General features: G+C 47.1%; 1 protein-coding gene across 3 annotated transcripts in view; it reads right to left on the reverse strand.

Moving 5' to 3' along the window:
• Nucleotides 1–17,148, reverse strand: part of WDR48 (WD repeat domain 48) — a 54,058-nt gene extending 36,910 nt beyond the window's left edge. For all 3 annotated transcript variants that reach the window (XM_075556030.1, XM_075556029.1, XM_075556028.1), the window contains exon 1: nt 17,068–17,148. In XM_075556030.1, coding sequence (XP_075412145.1) covers nt 17,068–17,115 — 48 coding nt within the window. In that variant the 5' untranslated portion in view covers nt 17,116–17,148. The remainder of the gene's footprint in view (nt 1–17,067) is intronic.
• Nucleotides 17,149–17,937: the final 789 nt, after the last annotated feature.

Consider the following 17,937-nt stretch of genomic DNA (forward strand, 5'->3'; position numbering starts at 1 on the left):
ATATCTGGTGATCTGCTTCCCGCAGATTAAAGCCAAGCAAAGCCTATGCAGCAGATCTTCTCTCCCACACACAGAGTGCCATGAGTCAGAACTGGCTGAACAACACTGGACAATGAACTCAACCAAATCTACCAAGTCTCTTTCAGCATTTACTCTATCCCCGCAGGCTCTGTGGATTAGTGTGGACATTCCGGGGAGAGGGCCATCAGTTAGAGGCAACTCACTGGTTTTGTTTTACTTTGTCCGCCACAGTTAAGTAAGCATTTTCTAAAGACGGAAAAATAAATGCAGATATATTATGGAGTAAGTGCAAGGTTCACATAATTATTTTCCATTACATTAATTCTTTTTTTTATTTTATTAAAAGATCATTTTATTGGGGGCTCTTATAACAATCCACACATCAACTGTATCAAGCATATTTGTACATACGTTGTTATTATTTCCTAAACATTTACTATTTGAGCCCTTGGTGTCAGCTCCTCTTTCTGCCCTCTCTCCCCCTCCCCACCTCATGACCCCTTGATAGACTATTATTTTCATCTTACGCTGACCCCCGTCTCCCTTCCCCCAGTTTCTGTTGTTCATCTCCTTGGGGCTGGGCTGGGAGTGGTTCTGTGTCGATCTTTGCGATCTGTCCACGCTTTCTCCCCTCCTCTCCTGTCCCCTGCCCTTCTGGTGTTGAGCCTCCCATCCCTGTTCCTGGATTCCCTGTGCTGTGAGCTCTTCCCTGTACCTGTGTATATGCTCCGGTCTGGCCTGCAGTGGGAGACAGAACTGGGGTCATGAGAGTGGGGGGTGAGGAAGCCTCAAGGAACCAGAGGAAGACTGTGTGCTTCATCGGAGCCATACGGAACCCCGGTTGACTCATCCCTTCCTGTGCCCCTCCTGTGAGGGAATGTCCATGGTCTACAGATGGGCTTGGGGTCTCTGCTACATTAATTCTTTTTTAATAAAAATAAAGATTGCAAACAAAACAAAAACTTTTTAGACTTATGAAGGAGACCATGTGGGCTATTCCACAGGAGTGTGTTAACATTCATCTCTACTTCAACTTGGATGTCTAACAGGCATCTTAATCATAGCATGTCTGCGAGAGTGCTCGTGCTAGTCCCCTCCAATGAACTTGCCCTCTGGTTTTTCCCATCGTGGTTAATGGCGATGCCACTCTTCCCCTTGCTCTGCCCTTTGCAGCATCCTTAAGCCTCTCAGTTCTCAGTCTCTCACAGCCTGTCAGTTCTACCTTGAGGATTCATCTAGAATTCCCCACTTCTCCCTAACCATGCTGGCTGGAGCTCCCATCAACTGAACACCCGGATTTCTAAAACAGCTTCCTACCTGGGTGTCCTGCTTCTGCCCTTGCTGCTCTACTATCTAGTCTTTGTATAGCAGCCAGGCCGGACTTGTTCAAACAACCCTGCCTGTGGGGCTCCTCTGCTCAAAGGCCATGTTTCCCCAAAAGGCATTAGGAACAATTTCACACTTAAAACAAAAGTTGAACAGGGCATCCAGGGAACATCCATATGCCCACCATCTATATTTTACAACAAACATTTCTACATGTGCTTTATCATATACCTACCTATCTATCCATTTCTCTACCCAAGTATTAGCTCATCTTACTTTTTGTGTGCCTTTAAAAGCACACCACCAACACCTTTCAAAACAAAAAGTCTGCGGCATCCAATCAAGCCTGACTCCTGGAGGCCCAAAGGCCAGAGAAGAAAGGCCCCACAGTGTTCCCCAGCCTGCAGTGCTTACAGCGGCAGGCTGCTACACTCTGCTAAGAAATGGCGGGGGCTTTAAACCAACTTCTCATTTAGCAGTCAAGCATGTAACCTCAGTGCCATCAGTCGCCAAACCAAACCACTGCCATCAAATCAACTGCCTGGTGGTGACGCAACAGGGCAGGGAAGGACTGCCCCTGTGGGTATCAGAGACTGCAGCTGAAAAGAAAAACGTTTTTCTGGCATATAATCCACATGATCAGACCATTTGAATCACGGCAAGAAGAGTTGTATAATCAGCACTACAATCAATTGTGGGACATTTTCTTCTTTCTTGTACTTATTAGCTCTCCCATCTCCCTCCAACCTCCCCCGCCATACCCTCAAGTACCCATTAATAGTTACTGTCCCTATAGATTTAGTTATCCTATCTCTCAAGAAAAATCTCAATCAAAAAGAGAAAATATTAAAAACCAAAAAACTTTAAAATGGGTCTAAAGGCAGATAAAATAAGTTATTAAATTCTAAGCCCTTGTATTCAGCAATTTATTTCCCCTCCCTCCCCCACCCCCATGAACCCTTCATAGTTTATACATTATTTTTATTTTCATAGTTTACACCGTTATTTCTGGTAGCCAGGGACCACCCATCCAGTTTCTTCAGCACACTTTGCCATAGCACCCATATGTTTGAAATCACAGCTCATCATGGAAGTGGAAAGCTTCATCTGTCCCCCTTGGAGCCACTAGTGGTTTCGAACTGCTAACTCTGAGGTAAGCAGCCCAATTGCCAGTATGCCACCAAAGCTCCACACCATCAATAACACTCCACTCTGAAATGTAGAATGCATTACATTAACAAGAGTTCAATATTTGTCTGTGGTTCTTTTCTTTTTGTATGTAGATTTGACATAGGGTTACATATACAAATCTAAAGTTGATCTCTGATAAACTAATACAACTGCATAATCTAAACGGATACCAGGACTTCTAGGACATTACCAACATCACTCCCACTCTTGGGAGTTCGCTCATTCTCTTCTTCTTCTTCTCAATTTCTGCATTCCAACCCAAGCAATCCCTGATGTGACTTCTTTCCCCAAGTCAGTCTCACTCTCTAAAACACCAACGGGCAGAATCACAAAGTATGTACTTCTTTGTGTAAGGCTACTTGACAGCTCTTAAGCCAATTTAGCCCATTCAAATAAATCAGCAAGTCTGCCAATTACTGATAATTTCCAAATCGAAATTTTCTAATCCAGTCTTGTGGAGCAAGACTTTCCATCTTAAAATTAGATTTCAGTAAGCTTGTTTCTTTTTTTTAAAGGACGCTAAAAGGCAGTCTTATATATAACAGGAGATCCTCTAAAGCAGCTTCTCCTAAACCAGTGGCCATCCTGCCTGTAAACAAGGTTTAATTACATCAAAGTCACACCCATTCAAAAATCTCTTCAGGATCACCTACACAGTTGCTTCCAGGCTATGGCGAGTTGTTGTGGTTACAACATAGAGACAGTGTGATCTCCGAGCCCTAAAATACTTACTAGCAGGCCTTTTACAGGGACGTTTGCAGGCCCCTGTTTTAACAGTTATCATACTCACGATGATTTTTATTGCAGATTCTGTACAACACTGAGGAATGGCTTCTTAAGAACTGTGTTCCATCCCCCGTTCCATGTCACCAACAAGGGAGGCCTGACATCGGCAGCTTGGGAATAAGCCAAAATGTATGTAGCTCAATGGTAAACCCCAACCCGACCCGCTGCCTTCCAGCTGATTATGACTCATAGCGACCAAGGGGAGACAGTGGAGAGTCAGGGTGAGCTTTGCTTGAAACCAGCATTATTTGTTGTGTTTTCATTTACAGGAGTCAATGCATGTCATTCATTACATGAAGCTGGTTAAGACAGATTTGGGTTATTTCCAAGACAATGAATCCTTCTGTTGACAACGCCAAATATTTGTATTCTTGAACCACTAAAGATATGGCCTTTTACTACCATAAAAAGATAATGTTTTGGAAATCCACAGAAGCAGTTCTATTCTGTCCTATAAAGTTGCTATAAGTCAGAATCTACTCGATGGCAGTGAATTTGAGTTTTGAGGATATGGTTGTTGGAACACTAACAATTCAAACCTGACATTTCAAGATTTCCCAAGCAGGAGAGGGTAGAAGTTGTGCTAGAGGGAAAGATAAGAGGCATAGAGCAACCAACAGATCCAGGTTGTTGAAATATGGCTCTAAGGGACAACCAGGGAGTAAAAAGGCTCACTTCACTATCTGGAAAGATTATATACCAGATAGATGAGCTTAAATACGGGATTGTTTCTGACAGTCACAAATTGACATCAGTTTTCTCAGAAGTTAAAGATGGCAGGCCGTTTGCTGATCCTTTATATGTGCGCATATATATGCCTATAACTATTAGTAAACAGCACCTGTGACCCCCTCTCAGTTGGTAATCTGATTATTTAACAATTATTCTAAATCTCAAGGTTCTTTTGGGCCTAAAATTTGACAAGGAAACTCAGAATTACTGTCTCCTGGTCTAGAAATAGACAACCAAGGGCAAAATGTATTTACTCCCCTTGTATTAGAGCTTAAAACTCTGAGCACTAAGTTTGTAGACAGCTAGGGTTTACAGAAGCCCTAAACCTATATAGACTCAGCCTCCACAAATTCTTTCTGACCATCCACCGGCACTGTGAACAGCCTTGCTTTCAGGCTGCTATGTGGTTGTCAGGTGCTGTCACAGCAGTTGCCTGTGTCCAATAGAACCAAACACTGCCCAGTACCCTGTCATCCTCGTAATTGCTCTCAGGCAGACAGCTCAAAGGCAAGTGAATGATTACCACTCCCCTAGCTAGTCGATAACCACCCCCCACCCTCCTCAGTCTCTCCCTCAGGGTTCTGCCTCAGGATGTCTTTCATGGAAATTGGAGTACTAAGGGCCATACCAGACTGCCTTGGTCAGAGGGTCCTGAACCAATCTTGCAAGCTCTCCTAGCTAGCATAATCCCAATCATGGAGGGTCCCATTCCTGCTTTTGTAGTCCTGTCTGCAACTGCAACCTACCACCAACTGTGCTTTTGTGACACTTGCTTTGTACTCCCATGCGCTATCTAAATGGCTGATTGTCTGTAAGTCTTTGGGATGTGATCATGACTTCATGCTGATGATTTCCCCCATCTGGATGAATTGTCCTTGTCCCATTTAAGATTTCATGAATTATATCTCCTTTCTCCCAAACAAAGCAACAAAACCCAACCCCACGGTCATCCCATCTAAACCAACTGATATCAACCCTATAGGGCAGAGCAGAACTGTTCCTTACGGTTTCTAAGACTACCTCTTTTTCAGAGGAAGAAGCTTCATCTAACTCCCATGATACAGGTGGTAGGTTTGAACCATGGGCCTTTCAGTTAGCAGCCCAATGTTTAACCAACTGTGCAAAGAACCTGGTAGCAAAGAGGTTACAGAACTCAGGTGCAATCTGAAACGCCAGTAGTTCAAACACACCAGCTCCCCTGGAGAAAGCTCCAGCCCTGTTTCTGTAAAGCTTTACAGCCTTAGACACCCCACAGGCAGTTCTACTCTGTCACATAGGGTCAAAGGAAATGGAACTGACTCAAAGGCACTGAGTTTATTTTTTGGAAACAGAGTAGAGGTTACTTGTTGGGTGTTAACTACAAGGTCTGAGTTTAAAACCAGTAGCCACCCTGTGAAAAAGATGACGCTTTTAACTCCTGTAAAGAGTTACATTCAGAAACCCATAGGGGCAGCTCTACTCTGTCCTATAAGGTTGCTATGAGGAATCAATTCAACCAGCTGTTTGAGTTGAGACCCATATGTACTTTTTCAAAATGGAAACATTTTTTTATAAGAGAAAATGATATTTTGTAAAATGCTAAAAAAGATAAAGATATGTATATTTTAAAGCTGGATACCCCACATTTTAAACAGACAACACAAACCATTTACCTCTGGCTCGATTACCACTCATGATGCTCTTATGTGTCTGAGTAGAAGTGTCTCCTACAGAGTTTTCAGCGGCTGTGACATTTCAGAGCAGATTGTAAGGCCTTTCTTCTGAGGGGCTTCTGGGCTCTAAGTGCCTACCTTTCAATTAGTAGCCAAGTACTTAATCCTTTCATTGAGGAACTCCGTAACAAAACCAAACTCACTGCCATCAAGTTGATTCCAACTCACAGCGACCCTATAGGGCAGTGGAGAAGTAGTCTTGTGGGTTTCCAAAATGGTAACTATTTACCAGAGTAGAAAGGTTAGGCTGCTAGCATAGGGACTGGGGCATCCATTGTGCATGCTCAGAGGTTCCAGCTTCCGATCAGGAAGGGGTGGTACACCTAGGTGAGTCAGGTGAATTCAATTCAGCCAATGGGGTTGACCAGGAAGGGGTGGTACACCTAGGTGGGTCAGGTGAATTCAATTCAGCCAATGGGGTCGACCAGGATCGTCAGCCATACCTCCCAGCAGAGGACCTGAAAAGCCAGAACTCAGAGCTCAAGCTGCTCCTTGGAGATAGGAGGTCGGTGCAGCGATCTTATCATGGGTGCAGGGTGAAGTGCCCCGAGCATGCCTGTGTAAACCTGAAGCTTCGTAAAACTCACTTGGATCACGATCCAGGCTTCAGAGTGAATTCTTTCTCATGAGAAGTCAGGAACCAAGGTTCTCCCACGAGAGAGATCTAACATATAGGTACCGTGACTCAGATATAACCTGGAAAGGAAGCTGGGCTGAACTACTCATGCCAAAAACACAGAGGCGTATGGTCCCCGGAACTGACTCTTGGGGACATGCATAATGTACTGCAGCAGCCCCATCCTCTTGTGTCTATCTTTTTGTCTATTATTGTAAGACTTTACATCTGCCTTTCTGTGTTTCCGGGGGTGGGGTGAGGGGGGTGTTTCATGTACTCCCCAGCCTTGATTCCTGGGATGGGATGGAAACTCCACGCCTTTTTGCTTATCAGTGGTTTGCTTTGTGTTCCACCTAGCTATATAGCGGGCATGACGGCGCATGCTGACTTTCAACTAGGCTGCTGGCAGTGGCTGCCATTTTGGCTGCAGGGCAAATGAGCATGTGACCTGGCCAGGCATGTGGGGAGTGGTGCCTAGGTAGCTGGTTGCTTAGACCCCTAGAGTTAGCCCCACCTAGTCCCAGGAGCCTAACGGTTCCCCACCCCCACCCCCCTACTTTTCCCTCCATTCCCTTCAGCTTTCTCCTGGTTTTACAAACAAGCTGCTCTAGTGTCACCAGCCTGGGGTTGTCCTTTTCCTACTGGCTGGTTTTCCATTACCCAGGCCCAGGCCAAGGCGTTCAGAAGCCTAGCACCAGTAACTGCTAACTTTCACCTTTCAGTGATACAGCCTTCAGCACTTTTGGGACAGCTCTTAATACAGCTGCTGCCACAATGTTCCAGCCAGAAATTCCAGTTTCCCTTAAAGGTTCCCCAAGCTGCTGGACAAAAGTCCCTTCTCTTCAGAGATGTGAGAGTCTGCTCCTGTCGGCAAGTGTCTTTGAAGGCCATGGGGCCACCCCAAACAGTGGCCCTCCTAGCTAGTGGTCTAGAGAATAGTCCGGACCTACGTCATATGCAGAGACTGATCCCCACCCCCTCCCTCAGGCGGGGGCACCTGCCTGAGGCCTCAGATTCATGGCACCCTAGCTCTCAATAACCTTGTTTTGTGCTTTCTAGATGGGACTTACCAGCTCGATATGCAGGAATTTCCCCCCTTGGATGTATCCTGTCTAATTGGGACAGATTTCATCCGGAGAATCTGGGCAACCAGAAGCTGATTTCATTTTGCAACTCTATTTGGTCACAATCTCTTAGAAAAATGAGAATCGTGGCCAGAGAATGGCACACTTTCCCCACAAACCCTGATTGAGCTAGAACATTTCTGTGGAAGGATGGGGAAGTGGGCGGAGCTCCCGTAGGTTAGAGCAGGTTTCCTTTGAGGAGCAGTAAAGACCTTAGTTCCCAGTGCACCCAGGACCCCCTTAAGGGACTCTGAAGTTCAGAGCAACTATTCCCCCAGCCCTGAACCTGCCAACGTTCTACCCGTCGTAGAGGCAGCTGGGGAGCTTGGTCCGAGGCAGTCTACAAGCCTTGAACTCAAGCCAATGAAGTGACTTGGCAGTGACTCTAACAAACCCGAACAGTACCTAGAACACTTCCAGCACCTCACCCTAGCCTACAATTTAACCTGGAAGGATGTAATGGTCATACGGTGACAGACCATGACAGACTTTGAGAAAGAGCGAGTGCTCAAAGGTGCTAGGAAGTTTGCAGAGGAGTTACACGTGATGAATGATATGTACCCAGTAGGGGAAATAGCTGTGCTAACTTGAACTGACCCTGCTTGGAATCAGAGCGATTCCATGGACAAGTGGGCACGGGAACATTTTCTGGTGTGCATCACAGGTGGACTAAAGTCAGGTAGGGAAAGGGCCATTAATTATGCCAAAGGGACAGCGACTATTCTCTAGGGAACTGCAGAGCCTCCTGTAGGCCTTTTAGAGCAGCTACAGGAGGCCCCCAAGAATCATATGCTGTGGACGTAGATTCCTAGGAGGGGCTAGTCTTATTCAGGGACAAGTTTCTCACACAGGCTCAATGGTGAGGTAGTTAGTTCATTATGCCAACCTGGTCGATAGACACTTGAAGGGCGGAGAGATAAATGGCTCGGTGAAGCTCGCCTTTCTAGTTCTCGGGTCTCTTGCTTTCGCATGGACAGACCAGGATGCAGCTTAGCCAGTTCCCTGCTTTAGCTGTCAAGGCTCACTTCCTGCAAGACATCCCCAAGGAGAAGCCACATGGACCTACCCCGATGCAGCCCTGGGTGCTGGAGCAGCCGTGTGGAGACCCCTGCCAGCGCTGAGATGCTTACACGCTCACTGACTCGGCTTTCCTCCTGCAGTCGGCATCACTGTGTCTGTTTTGTGAGATGGAGGAGGACTTTGTGGCTTGGTGTTGGACATATGGGTTAATGTTGGACTTGTGGGTTTGGGCAGCACTGGGTTGGGATGTTTTCTTGATGCACTTAACCTTTATATAAAACACTCTTATACATGAGTTTCTTGGGATTTGTTTCTCTAAAGTACCCAGACTAACACAACCAGACTTCACAAGAAACTCCAAAAATTAGTGCAGAAACCTGAAGGAGCTATGCTAGAGGACATGGCTACTTATACTAATTCTGCCTTTTACAGCAGGGAACAGGAGGCTCAGGCCAAGGAGGAGAGAAGGACATCAGGCATGCCCAAGTGCTGGCCGCACTTGCTACTTGCCCATCGGCTACCTCCCAGGTTCCCCAGACCTGTGATCAGGGTACCAGATGATATGTGTATCAGCAACTGGGCCACTGGACACAGAACTTCCCCAGTTGGAGTGGGCCTGCCCAAAAGGCCATGCCATCCTCACAGGCAAGCTGGCCACCAGGGTGTCTGGGAAACAGAAAGATTTCTCCCAAGTTGTCTCCCCCAATTATGTGCCAAACCTAACTGCTTGCTACACATGGTAAATGACTACACTTGATGGTCAAGGAAAGTAGGTCAGGGGTTATTCTCCCTGAGGGTTATCTGCCATCTAGAGCAATCAGACTATACAGTCTGTGTCACCCTAAGTAGGGCCCACTCTCTTCTGATAAGGATAGTAGTAAATTGTTTCCTTGTAGGGGAGTCCAGGGAGGTCAAGCCCACTCATGGGTGACCAAGGTTAGACTCCCATCATGAATATAGGGTCCGCCCTTCTTGTTACATTGTATACCCCTAGTCCCTCCCCTTCCTATCATGTGTACATCCCTAGCTCATCCCCTTTCTGTAAGTGTATGCCCATTGTATATCCCCCTCCTATTACTTATATTGCCTACTGTACAACCCCTTCCTGTGATGTATGTCTCTACCTGTAATTAGGAGGCATGCATCCCCCCCAAAGATATATAAGCCTTGGTTAGCAATAAATCACTTTCTCCTGCACTCCCATCTCCACGTGGACCACCAAGTGGGGCTGAGGTGAGCATGATATCATGAAATGCGTCTGACTCCATCATTTCACTCTCTCTTCTATCTCTCCTTATTCTCTATGACATTACTATAATCTTTATTTATTATTGCTATATAATTGCGCCTACTAGACCATGATGATTTGTTAGGGTGGGCTCCTCTGACAGGTGTCTCCAAGTCCTATGGCAGCTAGCCGAGAGGGAGGGCGCCTACAGGCCAGTGAAGCAGCAGGAGAGCTAATCAGGTGATCAATGTGGCAGCAAGATCAGTGGAGGTCCTCCTAGATGCTGGGCTGCCTCTCCTGTGCCTTCCCTGGACACTGTTCACTAGTGAAATTGGAGGCTGTTGCACCCAGACCCCTCAGAAGCAGAGCACCCAGACAAGCACCCCTGCGAGCTGTTGGGGTGTTTCACTGCCACCCCAGGACAGATATGGGTGCCACAGAGAACTCTACCACAGACCCCTCACAGCCTTTAAGGCAGTGAATGCTTTTACCCTGTTCCTGGGGTTACAGCGAACAAATACCCATGCCTGTCAGTCCTAAAGATTTTTTACTTCCTGTGACACTAACCCACCTCCAAGGGCACTGCTACTTCATAACCTTACCCCTCTCTCACCTAAATTGTTCCACTGTTTGTTTCCTTTTTTCATAAGTTCTCAGGTTATCAAAGCCTCTGAACCAAGTGTGCCAGCTTCAGGACCACCAGCTCCTGGACCACCTCAACCTTATCTATCCTGGGCCCTGAGTGGACAAGTCCTTCCAACAGAGTAGGAAAGGTGTGGACCCAAAGCCCCACTCCGCCCCTTTGGCCAGCCCAGTACCCCAAAGATTTGGGTCCATACTTCTTCAGGGGGAAATGTTAGGTACTAGCATAGGGACTGGGGCGCTCATTGTGCATGCTTAGAGGTTCGTGCTTTCAGTCAGGAAGGGGTGGTACACCTAGGTGGGCATTACTCCCGGATTGACCAGGGCCAGGTGAATTGAATTCAGCCAATGGGGCTGACCAGGATCGTCGACCATGCTTCCCAGTGGAGGACCTAAAACGTCAGAATCCAGAGACTTGTGGCCCTTTGGTTTCTCAAGCTGCTCCTCGGAGGTCGTGCAGTGATTTCCACGTGCGTGCAGGGTGCCCTGAGGGTGCCTGTGTAAACCTGAAGCTTCTTCTATCTTTCATAAAACTCACTCGGATCACAATCCAGGCTTCTGAGTGAATTCTTTCTTGAGCTAAGCCAAAGATCGAGGTATATTTCTCCCACAAGAAAGATCTAACAGGAAGTTTTTCTCTCAAGGAGATCTTTCTCCTGCAGTGGCTTAGAACTACTAACATTTTGGTTAGCAGCCCAACGTGTAACCACTACCCTACCCTACCAAGGGCTCAATATCCCAAACTATTCATAATCACATAATCCAATCCCCCCGAGATGACCAACACTTTATAGCCCTTCAAAATTTAAAAACCCATTCTTTTCCTTTGTGGAAATGGAATTATACTTTGTTTTTTTAACTCCTGGATTTTCCCTTTCCTTTATCAGTGTGTGTGTGTGTGTGTGTGTGTGTGTGTGTGTGTGTATCTGTAACTTAGATTTGAGAAGAGGAATTGCTGGGTCAATAGGGGCATACACTCACAATTCGGACACCGAAAACCACAGAACAGTGTGTTTAAGGCACCATTCGGATAGAAACATCATGTCAGACAGATCTATCCACAGCAGGAGGCAGAGGATACAATCGGGGCAATTCTGAATGCCAGGGAACACTGGAAGATATCTGGAAACACTTTTGCCTGTCACAAGTCAGGAGATGCTAATAGCAAGCATTAAATGGAGGCTAAAGATGATGGTGGGGATCCTACAACTGACCATCCCCACAGCCAGAGAGTTACCAAGATGTCCATATATTCGGGTTGACAAACTTTAGTTCGATTACATGAAGGTTAGTCAAAAAGCATTGCTACACTAAGAGGGAGGTCAACAAAAATTATGAAGGCCAGGGAAAACACAAGAGGTAAACAGTACTACAATAGCAGCGATATACAAGTGGATGCATGGTAGATGCCCAGGCTGCACAGGTGTGGGAGGGAGACTGGAGGTATACCCCTCAGTGTGTGTGTGCATCTATGTTTGACAGAAGATATTGATGTGCGTGTGCTGACTTTTGCTTCAAGAAGATATTTAGGTGTCTGTGTGTATTGAACCTCGTGGACCATACAGGGAACAAAGCTATGAGAACTGGTAAGGCATAGGCAAACCCTTGGAAGGAAGGAAGGAGGAGCTGGGTTTGGAGGCTGAAGACAATGGTCTTGAGAGGAATCAAGGTCAACTGGCAAACTGTTGTCCACTAAGAGAATGTTTTACATGCTGCTGTTCAGTAGCAGCTCATTCAGTGAGTGCCCCTCTGAGTTTCCAAGACTAACTGGACCTTCTTCTGGGAGTGTCCGGTGCTATGCTCAAAGCATAATAGAGTACCACAGCAAGAGTAGGTGGTGTCACAAATAGGGTTCAGAAGGTTGGAGCTGGGAGGCGTGTCTGAACCCTTGCCTCTGGCAACCAAGAAGCCTGAGGAGGTCAGCTCCACCCAGCACTCATGCTGTTTATAGGAAACATCATGGGGAAAATCCTCCACACAACTTTATTGGCCTTCTTCTCACAAGCTTCTTCCCCCGTGATCACCCTGTGTCCTTTGAGAAAATCCATCAAGATCACCCCTTGGAATGCCAAGACAGTCACCACAACTTTCAGAACGGACCTGAATGCTTTGAATTTAACCGACTCAGCAAATCCCTCAGACAACATTGCTCTGATTGGACCTCACTCGGGATTATACTGGCAAATCCAAAAAAAACCCCTGGCTCTGAATAAAACCGCCGTTGTTATTTCTGATCTTGCTTAAACGGATGCTGGGAAGATCAACCCTTTGAACTAGTTGATCCTCAAGCAAAGCTTTTGGCATCCACGGAGCGGAAACCTTGCCGAGGACAAAACGGTCACTAAAATTAAAAATGCTAACCCACGCCAGAGCCTAAATTCAGGTGCCAACAGGTCAGTGGTAATTCTATGGCCGCTTCTCACCAGTTCCTGGACTGCAGCCACAATTTCTTCATTCACCGAGGCTGACAGGCTTCCCTCTCTTGGCTTAAGTATGAGATTTTCCTGACCTTCCTTAAAATGCATGTTATATACACTGGAAAGGCAATTGTGGCAAATGTCGTTAGGCCAAAATGTAATATCTTATCACTTAATCTCCCCTTTTACCCATTTTAAAAAAAGAAAAAAAGGGAAGGGGAAACGCTAACCCCCTCCAACCACCGTCAGACCAGGGAGGAGGACAGCCGTGCTAGCATGCAGAATGTCAGACCAGGGAGGAGGACAGCCGTGCTAGCATGCAGAACGTCAGACCAGGGAGGAGGACAGCCGTGCTAGCATGCAGAACGTCAGACCAGGGAGGAGGACAGCCGTGCTAGCATGCAGATCGTCTGACCAGGGAGGAGGGCAGCCGTGTAGCATGCAGAACGTCAGACCAGGGAGGAGGACAGCAGTGCTGTCATGAGAATGCACTGGGAGTGGATTGCTGCAGATGCAATTAGGGCAAAATTTAGCATTTTATAATTTGATCTGCCCTGTGAGCTATTTAAGTTTGTTTTAATTTTAATATTTTCTGCTTTTTGATTGAAGTATTTTATCTGTTTTACTTTGTTATTCTTGTTAGTTTTGTGTTTTTCCATATATGAAAAACAAGATAGGTAAACCCATAGAGACAGTCACTAGATGAATGGTTCCGTGGGGCTATGGCAGAAGGGGTTGGGGGGAGATGGGGAGCTCATACCGAACAGTATAATAAAGTATCCTAAAAGTGATGTATGACTGCACAACTCTTCTGCATGTGAATGAACTGAATTGTATGTAATGTAAATTATATAACAATAAAACAAGCCAACAGTTTTACTGGATTATAATTTACATTTCATACAATTCAACAGTTGGAAAAATTGCCTTGTTCTATCTAAAAACTGTTGCTGCATGTGGGACAGCGCTTCTGCGAACCTACCGTGAAGCTTCCGTAATTCAGGAAGATGTTCACTGGAGCACCGTTAAACATTTGCTCTTAGCCCTGACCTTAAAATCACTTTTTAAAAATTTCACAGCAACTTTTTTGTTGTTGTTGAGATACCCTAATGGAACTAAGGCAAGCACATTGACAGAACTTGTTTGCAGCCATGTACCGATCACAGACGCGTCTGAGCATGTTCTCCATGGAATACGCCTATGTGTGTCTCCCTAGCACTTTAGGAGCAATTCTTTTCACTATTAGATTTGCCACTAAAATCCTTTTCTATAAAAACCCTATCACAGCTTTATTTGAAAAGAAATAAATAATTCATGCTTTTTTGACTGCACATGCACTGATTTTAAAGACACTTCTATTAAAAAAATCTGCCCTCAAGTTAAAATGAAATATCCATCTCTGGTTTCCCACATTGGTTCTATACAATGTGGACAGGTTCTAAAAGCACCTGACAAGGCCCCGAAGTCTCTTCTGCAGTTATTTCTTGCAAAGGTTCATCAGAGGAACAAGCTTCAAGTTGCTCCACCAATCTGGTTGCTGTACTTCTTAAAAACAAAGTGCTAAATTCTCAACCCACTTCTGGTTCTGTACTCAAACACGCAAAGCCAGGAATCACCATCTCCTTTATCCTACATGTGTTGACTCACATTTAGATTAAAACAGTATGTCTTCCACATGCTGACTTTTATAGTTACCTTTTACTTCTTCATGCACGAAAGAGGGAGAGGTCTAACGAACTCTACCAGGTGGGTGAGACTGTAGTGAAACACAGCACCTATCGGCTTCTCAGGTGGTTAAGGCTCTCCACTGATGCTGCCTAAATACTGGAAGTTCATGAGCTTATTAATCTCATTATTTCACGTAGTCCAGTGACAACACAGTTAAGCTACACTTTTGGGTTACATTTTAGTTGGGAAAAGACCTTGGATTCTGGTGTTACTCAAATCTGATCACTTACACACTTTTTAAAAAATCACCAAACAGCGTGGTTTTAGATGATTTAAATTAATCTTAAAAATAATTTTATTGGGGGCTCGTAACTCTTCTCACAACCATACATCCATCGGTCAAGCCCATTTGTAGCCCTCATCATTCTCAAAACATTTGCTTTCTACTTGTGCCCTTAGTATCAGCTCATTTTTCTCCTCCCTCCCCACCACTCCATCCTCATGAACCCTTGATAATTTATAAATTATTATTATTTTGTTATATCTTACACTGTCTGACATCTCCCTTCACCCACTTTGTTGTTCAGCCCCCAGGGAGGAAGTTATATGTAGATCCTTAATTGGTTCCTCCTTTCCACCCCACCCTCCCTCCACCCTTCCAGGATGGCCACTTTCACCACTGGTCCTGAAGGGATCATCGGATCATCTGTCCTGGATTCTCTATGTTTCCAGTTCCTATCTGTACCGGTGTACATCTTCTGGTTTAGCTGGTTTGTACAGTAAGAATTGGGATCATGATAGTTTTTTGGGGGGGGCGGAGGGGTAGGAAGCATTTAAGAACTAGAGGAAAGTTGTATGTTTCATTGTTGCTACACTGCACCCTGACTGGCTTGTCTCCTCCCTGCTACCCTTCTGTAAGGGGATGTCCAGTTGCCTACAGATGAGTTTGGCTCCCCAATCTGCACTCCCCCTTATCCACAATGATATGGTTTTTTTGTTCTTTGATGCCTGCATATTAATTTCTTAATTCCAAGAACATCCAATGAACACTCTGAAGGTACACTAATCAGCGAGATCCCTCAAACAAAGGTGAACTGTCCCGGAAGCCTTTATGGTTTTTACCTTACTGAGGGTGCCCTTTATCCTATTAAGCACTCACTGATTTCAACCAGTACAAAAACACACAACCCTGTTTTACCAAGAAAGCCTGGATCATCAGATTTACTGGTTGGAGAGCAACTGGTGGGCAGTTGCTGTCCCTCACGCTTCCCCAAAAAGACTGTGGTCCCTAGTCGCCTATGAGGTCTGTAACTGTGAGAATAACCATCCAAACCCAAACCAAACCCCCTGTCATCAAGTCGAAGCCAACTCACAGCGACACGGTAGCACAGGGTAAAACTGCCCCTGTGAGTTTCTGAGACTTTGATTAGCAACCCAACCCATCACCACCATGCCACCCGAGAATAACCATCACGTTAGAAGAATCAACCATGTACGATCAAAAGGACAGCATATATTTATTTACTGAGACAGCATCTGGTCCAGAGTAATGGAACCAGGAAACAATGGGATATCGAGGAAGGGGGATACTGATGGCACACTCAGGACTGAAATGAGTTGAAACAAAATGTATATCAATGTGTTGACTGTAAAACAGAAGATCTGCGCCGTAAAGCTTCTCTTGGAAACCGCAGTAAAAAGTTAAACAAGTGGGTCACTTATTGCAACACGATTAATTCCCTACGTAAGTGCTCAATGGTTAGTGATTTAATGCTCCATGTCCCACTACAATATCACTGCAGGCAAAGACACCTGTACTCGGGCTTTTATTCTCTGAAAGACACAGAAAGGGCGCAGTAACTGTAAAATCCCTAATATAATAGTGAATTCCCGATGGCACAGGCGCACATGGAAGGACTGGCTAATCTTTACCCCAGGGTACTACATAATGAATAGAAAGAAAAAGGAAAAATAGAAAAGATTCAGGGATGAACAGCGAAGATGAAATAAAAATTCCAGAACTTAAAATTATTGCGTCCCCACTAACACCAGCCCACTCCCACGTCCTTCCCCCCGCACGGAAAAGAAAGCTCCCGCAGAGAGAAGGTGTGGGGTGTGGGGATCCCACGTGCGGAACCCTCCGCAGAGAGCCCGCAGGGTCGCCCGCCACGCCCCCGCCGCCGGCCCGCCCGCCCGCCGGAAAGCACCCGGAGCTCGGGCGCCGCTCGGGCCGAGCGCTTCGGGGAAGGCAGGGGGAGGGGAGGCAGGTGGACCGAGCGCGCGCCCATCCCAGCCCCGCAGGGCCACTCCCGGGGGAACGTGAGCGAGCGGCCACCTCGGCCTCCGCGCCGCGCGCGTCCCCAGGGGCCGGGGACTGCGACCCGGCGGGGCGAGCCCAAGGCCGCCGCCCCCCGCCCCTTCCTCAGGCCGTTAGCGCCGCGGCCCCACCCCTCGCCGCCAGCTGCGCCCGGTGCGGCCCCTGAGGCCGCTAGCCTGCCGGCCGCGGGCCGTGGCGTCTGCTGGCAGGAGGCGACCCCGGGGCTGGCCGTCGCGTCGCAGAGGCCGGGGAGCCGGACTCTCGTACCTGTACTTTCCTCCGCCCTGCCGTGTTCTGCCGGTGATGGGCCGCCATCTTGCATGTTGACACTCCGACGTCACTTCCGGAAGTGGCTCGGCCCGAACGGATGTCCCGCCCCTTCCCTTTCGGCCAATGGGCGGTTGTGGAGTTGAGGGCTGGGAGGCAGCGTGCTTTCGCGCCGGCGGCTGTTCCTCGTCGAAACGGGTGGCCCTGGGCTAAAGAAAGCCAAACTCTTGGCTGTCGAGTCGATTCCGACGAGGAGCGACGCTACCGGGCGGAGCGGAACGACCCCAGGCGGTTTCTGAGACGGTGACTGCGTAGGGCCGAGGGGAGTGGAAAGCCCCGTCTTGTTTGTGCGCCACGGCTTGTGGTTTCGAACTGCCGACACCTCGAGGATCGCAGCCCAACGCAACCCGGACAGGGAAGACCCAATCTAAAAGCACAACCGATGTGTGGGTACAGTGCCGGTGGGGGAAATCTGCTTCTCTTGAGCCGATGGAGTGTGGGGGGGCCCGTCGCCCTGGGGCCCGAGGAGAGCGCCGGCGTTAAGGAAGCAGCCAGCGTTTCCACTCTCATACCCTGAATGAAGTATGTCCCCCAAAGCTCGTCGACGGCAACGCTCCCTTCCAAGGAGGAAACCTAGAAGCCCTTGCGGAGGAGACAAGCCCTCCTCCACCCGAAGCGCAAAATCTTCGTTTCATGAAAAGAAAAAGGTGTTACAGGGAGGCCCAAAGGACTCACCTGCCATGTTCTTAAAAACTCCGGAAGGAGTGCTTACTCTGTACCTGACGTAAATAATCCGTTCTCCTTGGAAGTCTAGCTGGGGAAGCCTTCCTTTGACGCGAACGACAGGCGCTGCGGATGGCACTGCCCTCC

The sequence above is a fragment of the Tenrec ecaudatus genome, chromosome 8 (assembly GCF_050624435.1).
Source record: "Tenrec ecaudatus isolate mTenEca1 chromosome 8, mTenEca1.hap1, whole genome shotgun sequence".
Classification (NCBI taxonomy): domain Eukaryota; kingdom Metazoa; phylum Chordata; class Mammalia; order Afrosoricida; family Tenrecidae; genus Tenrec; species Tenrec ecaudatus.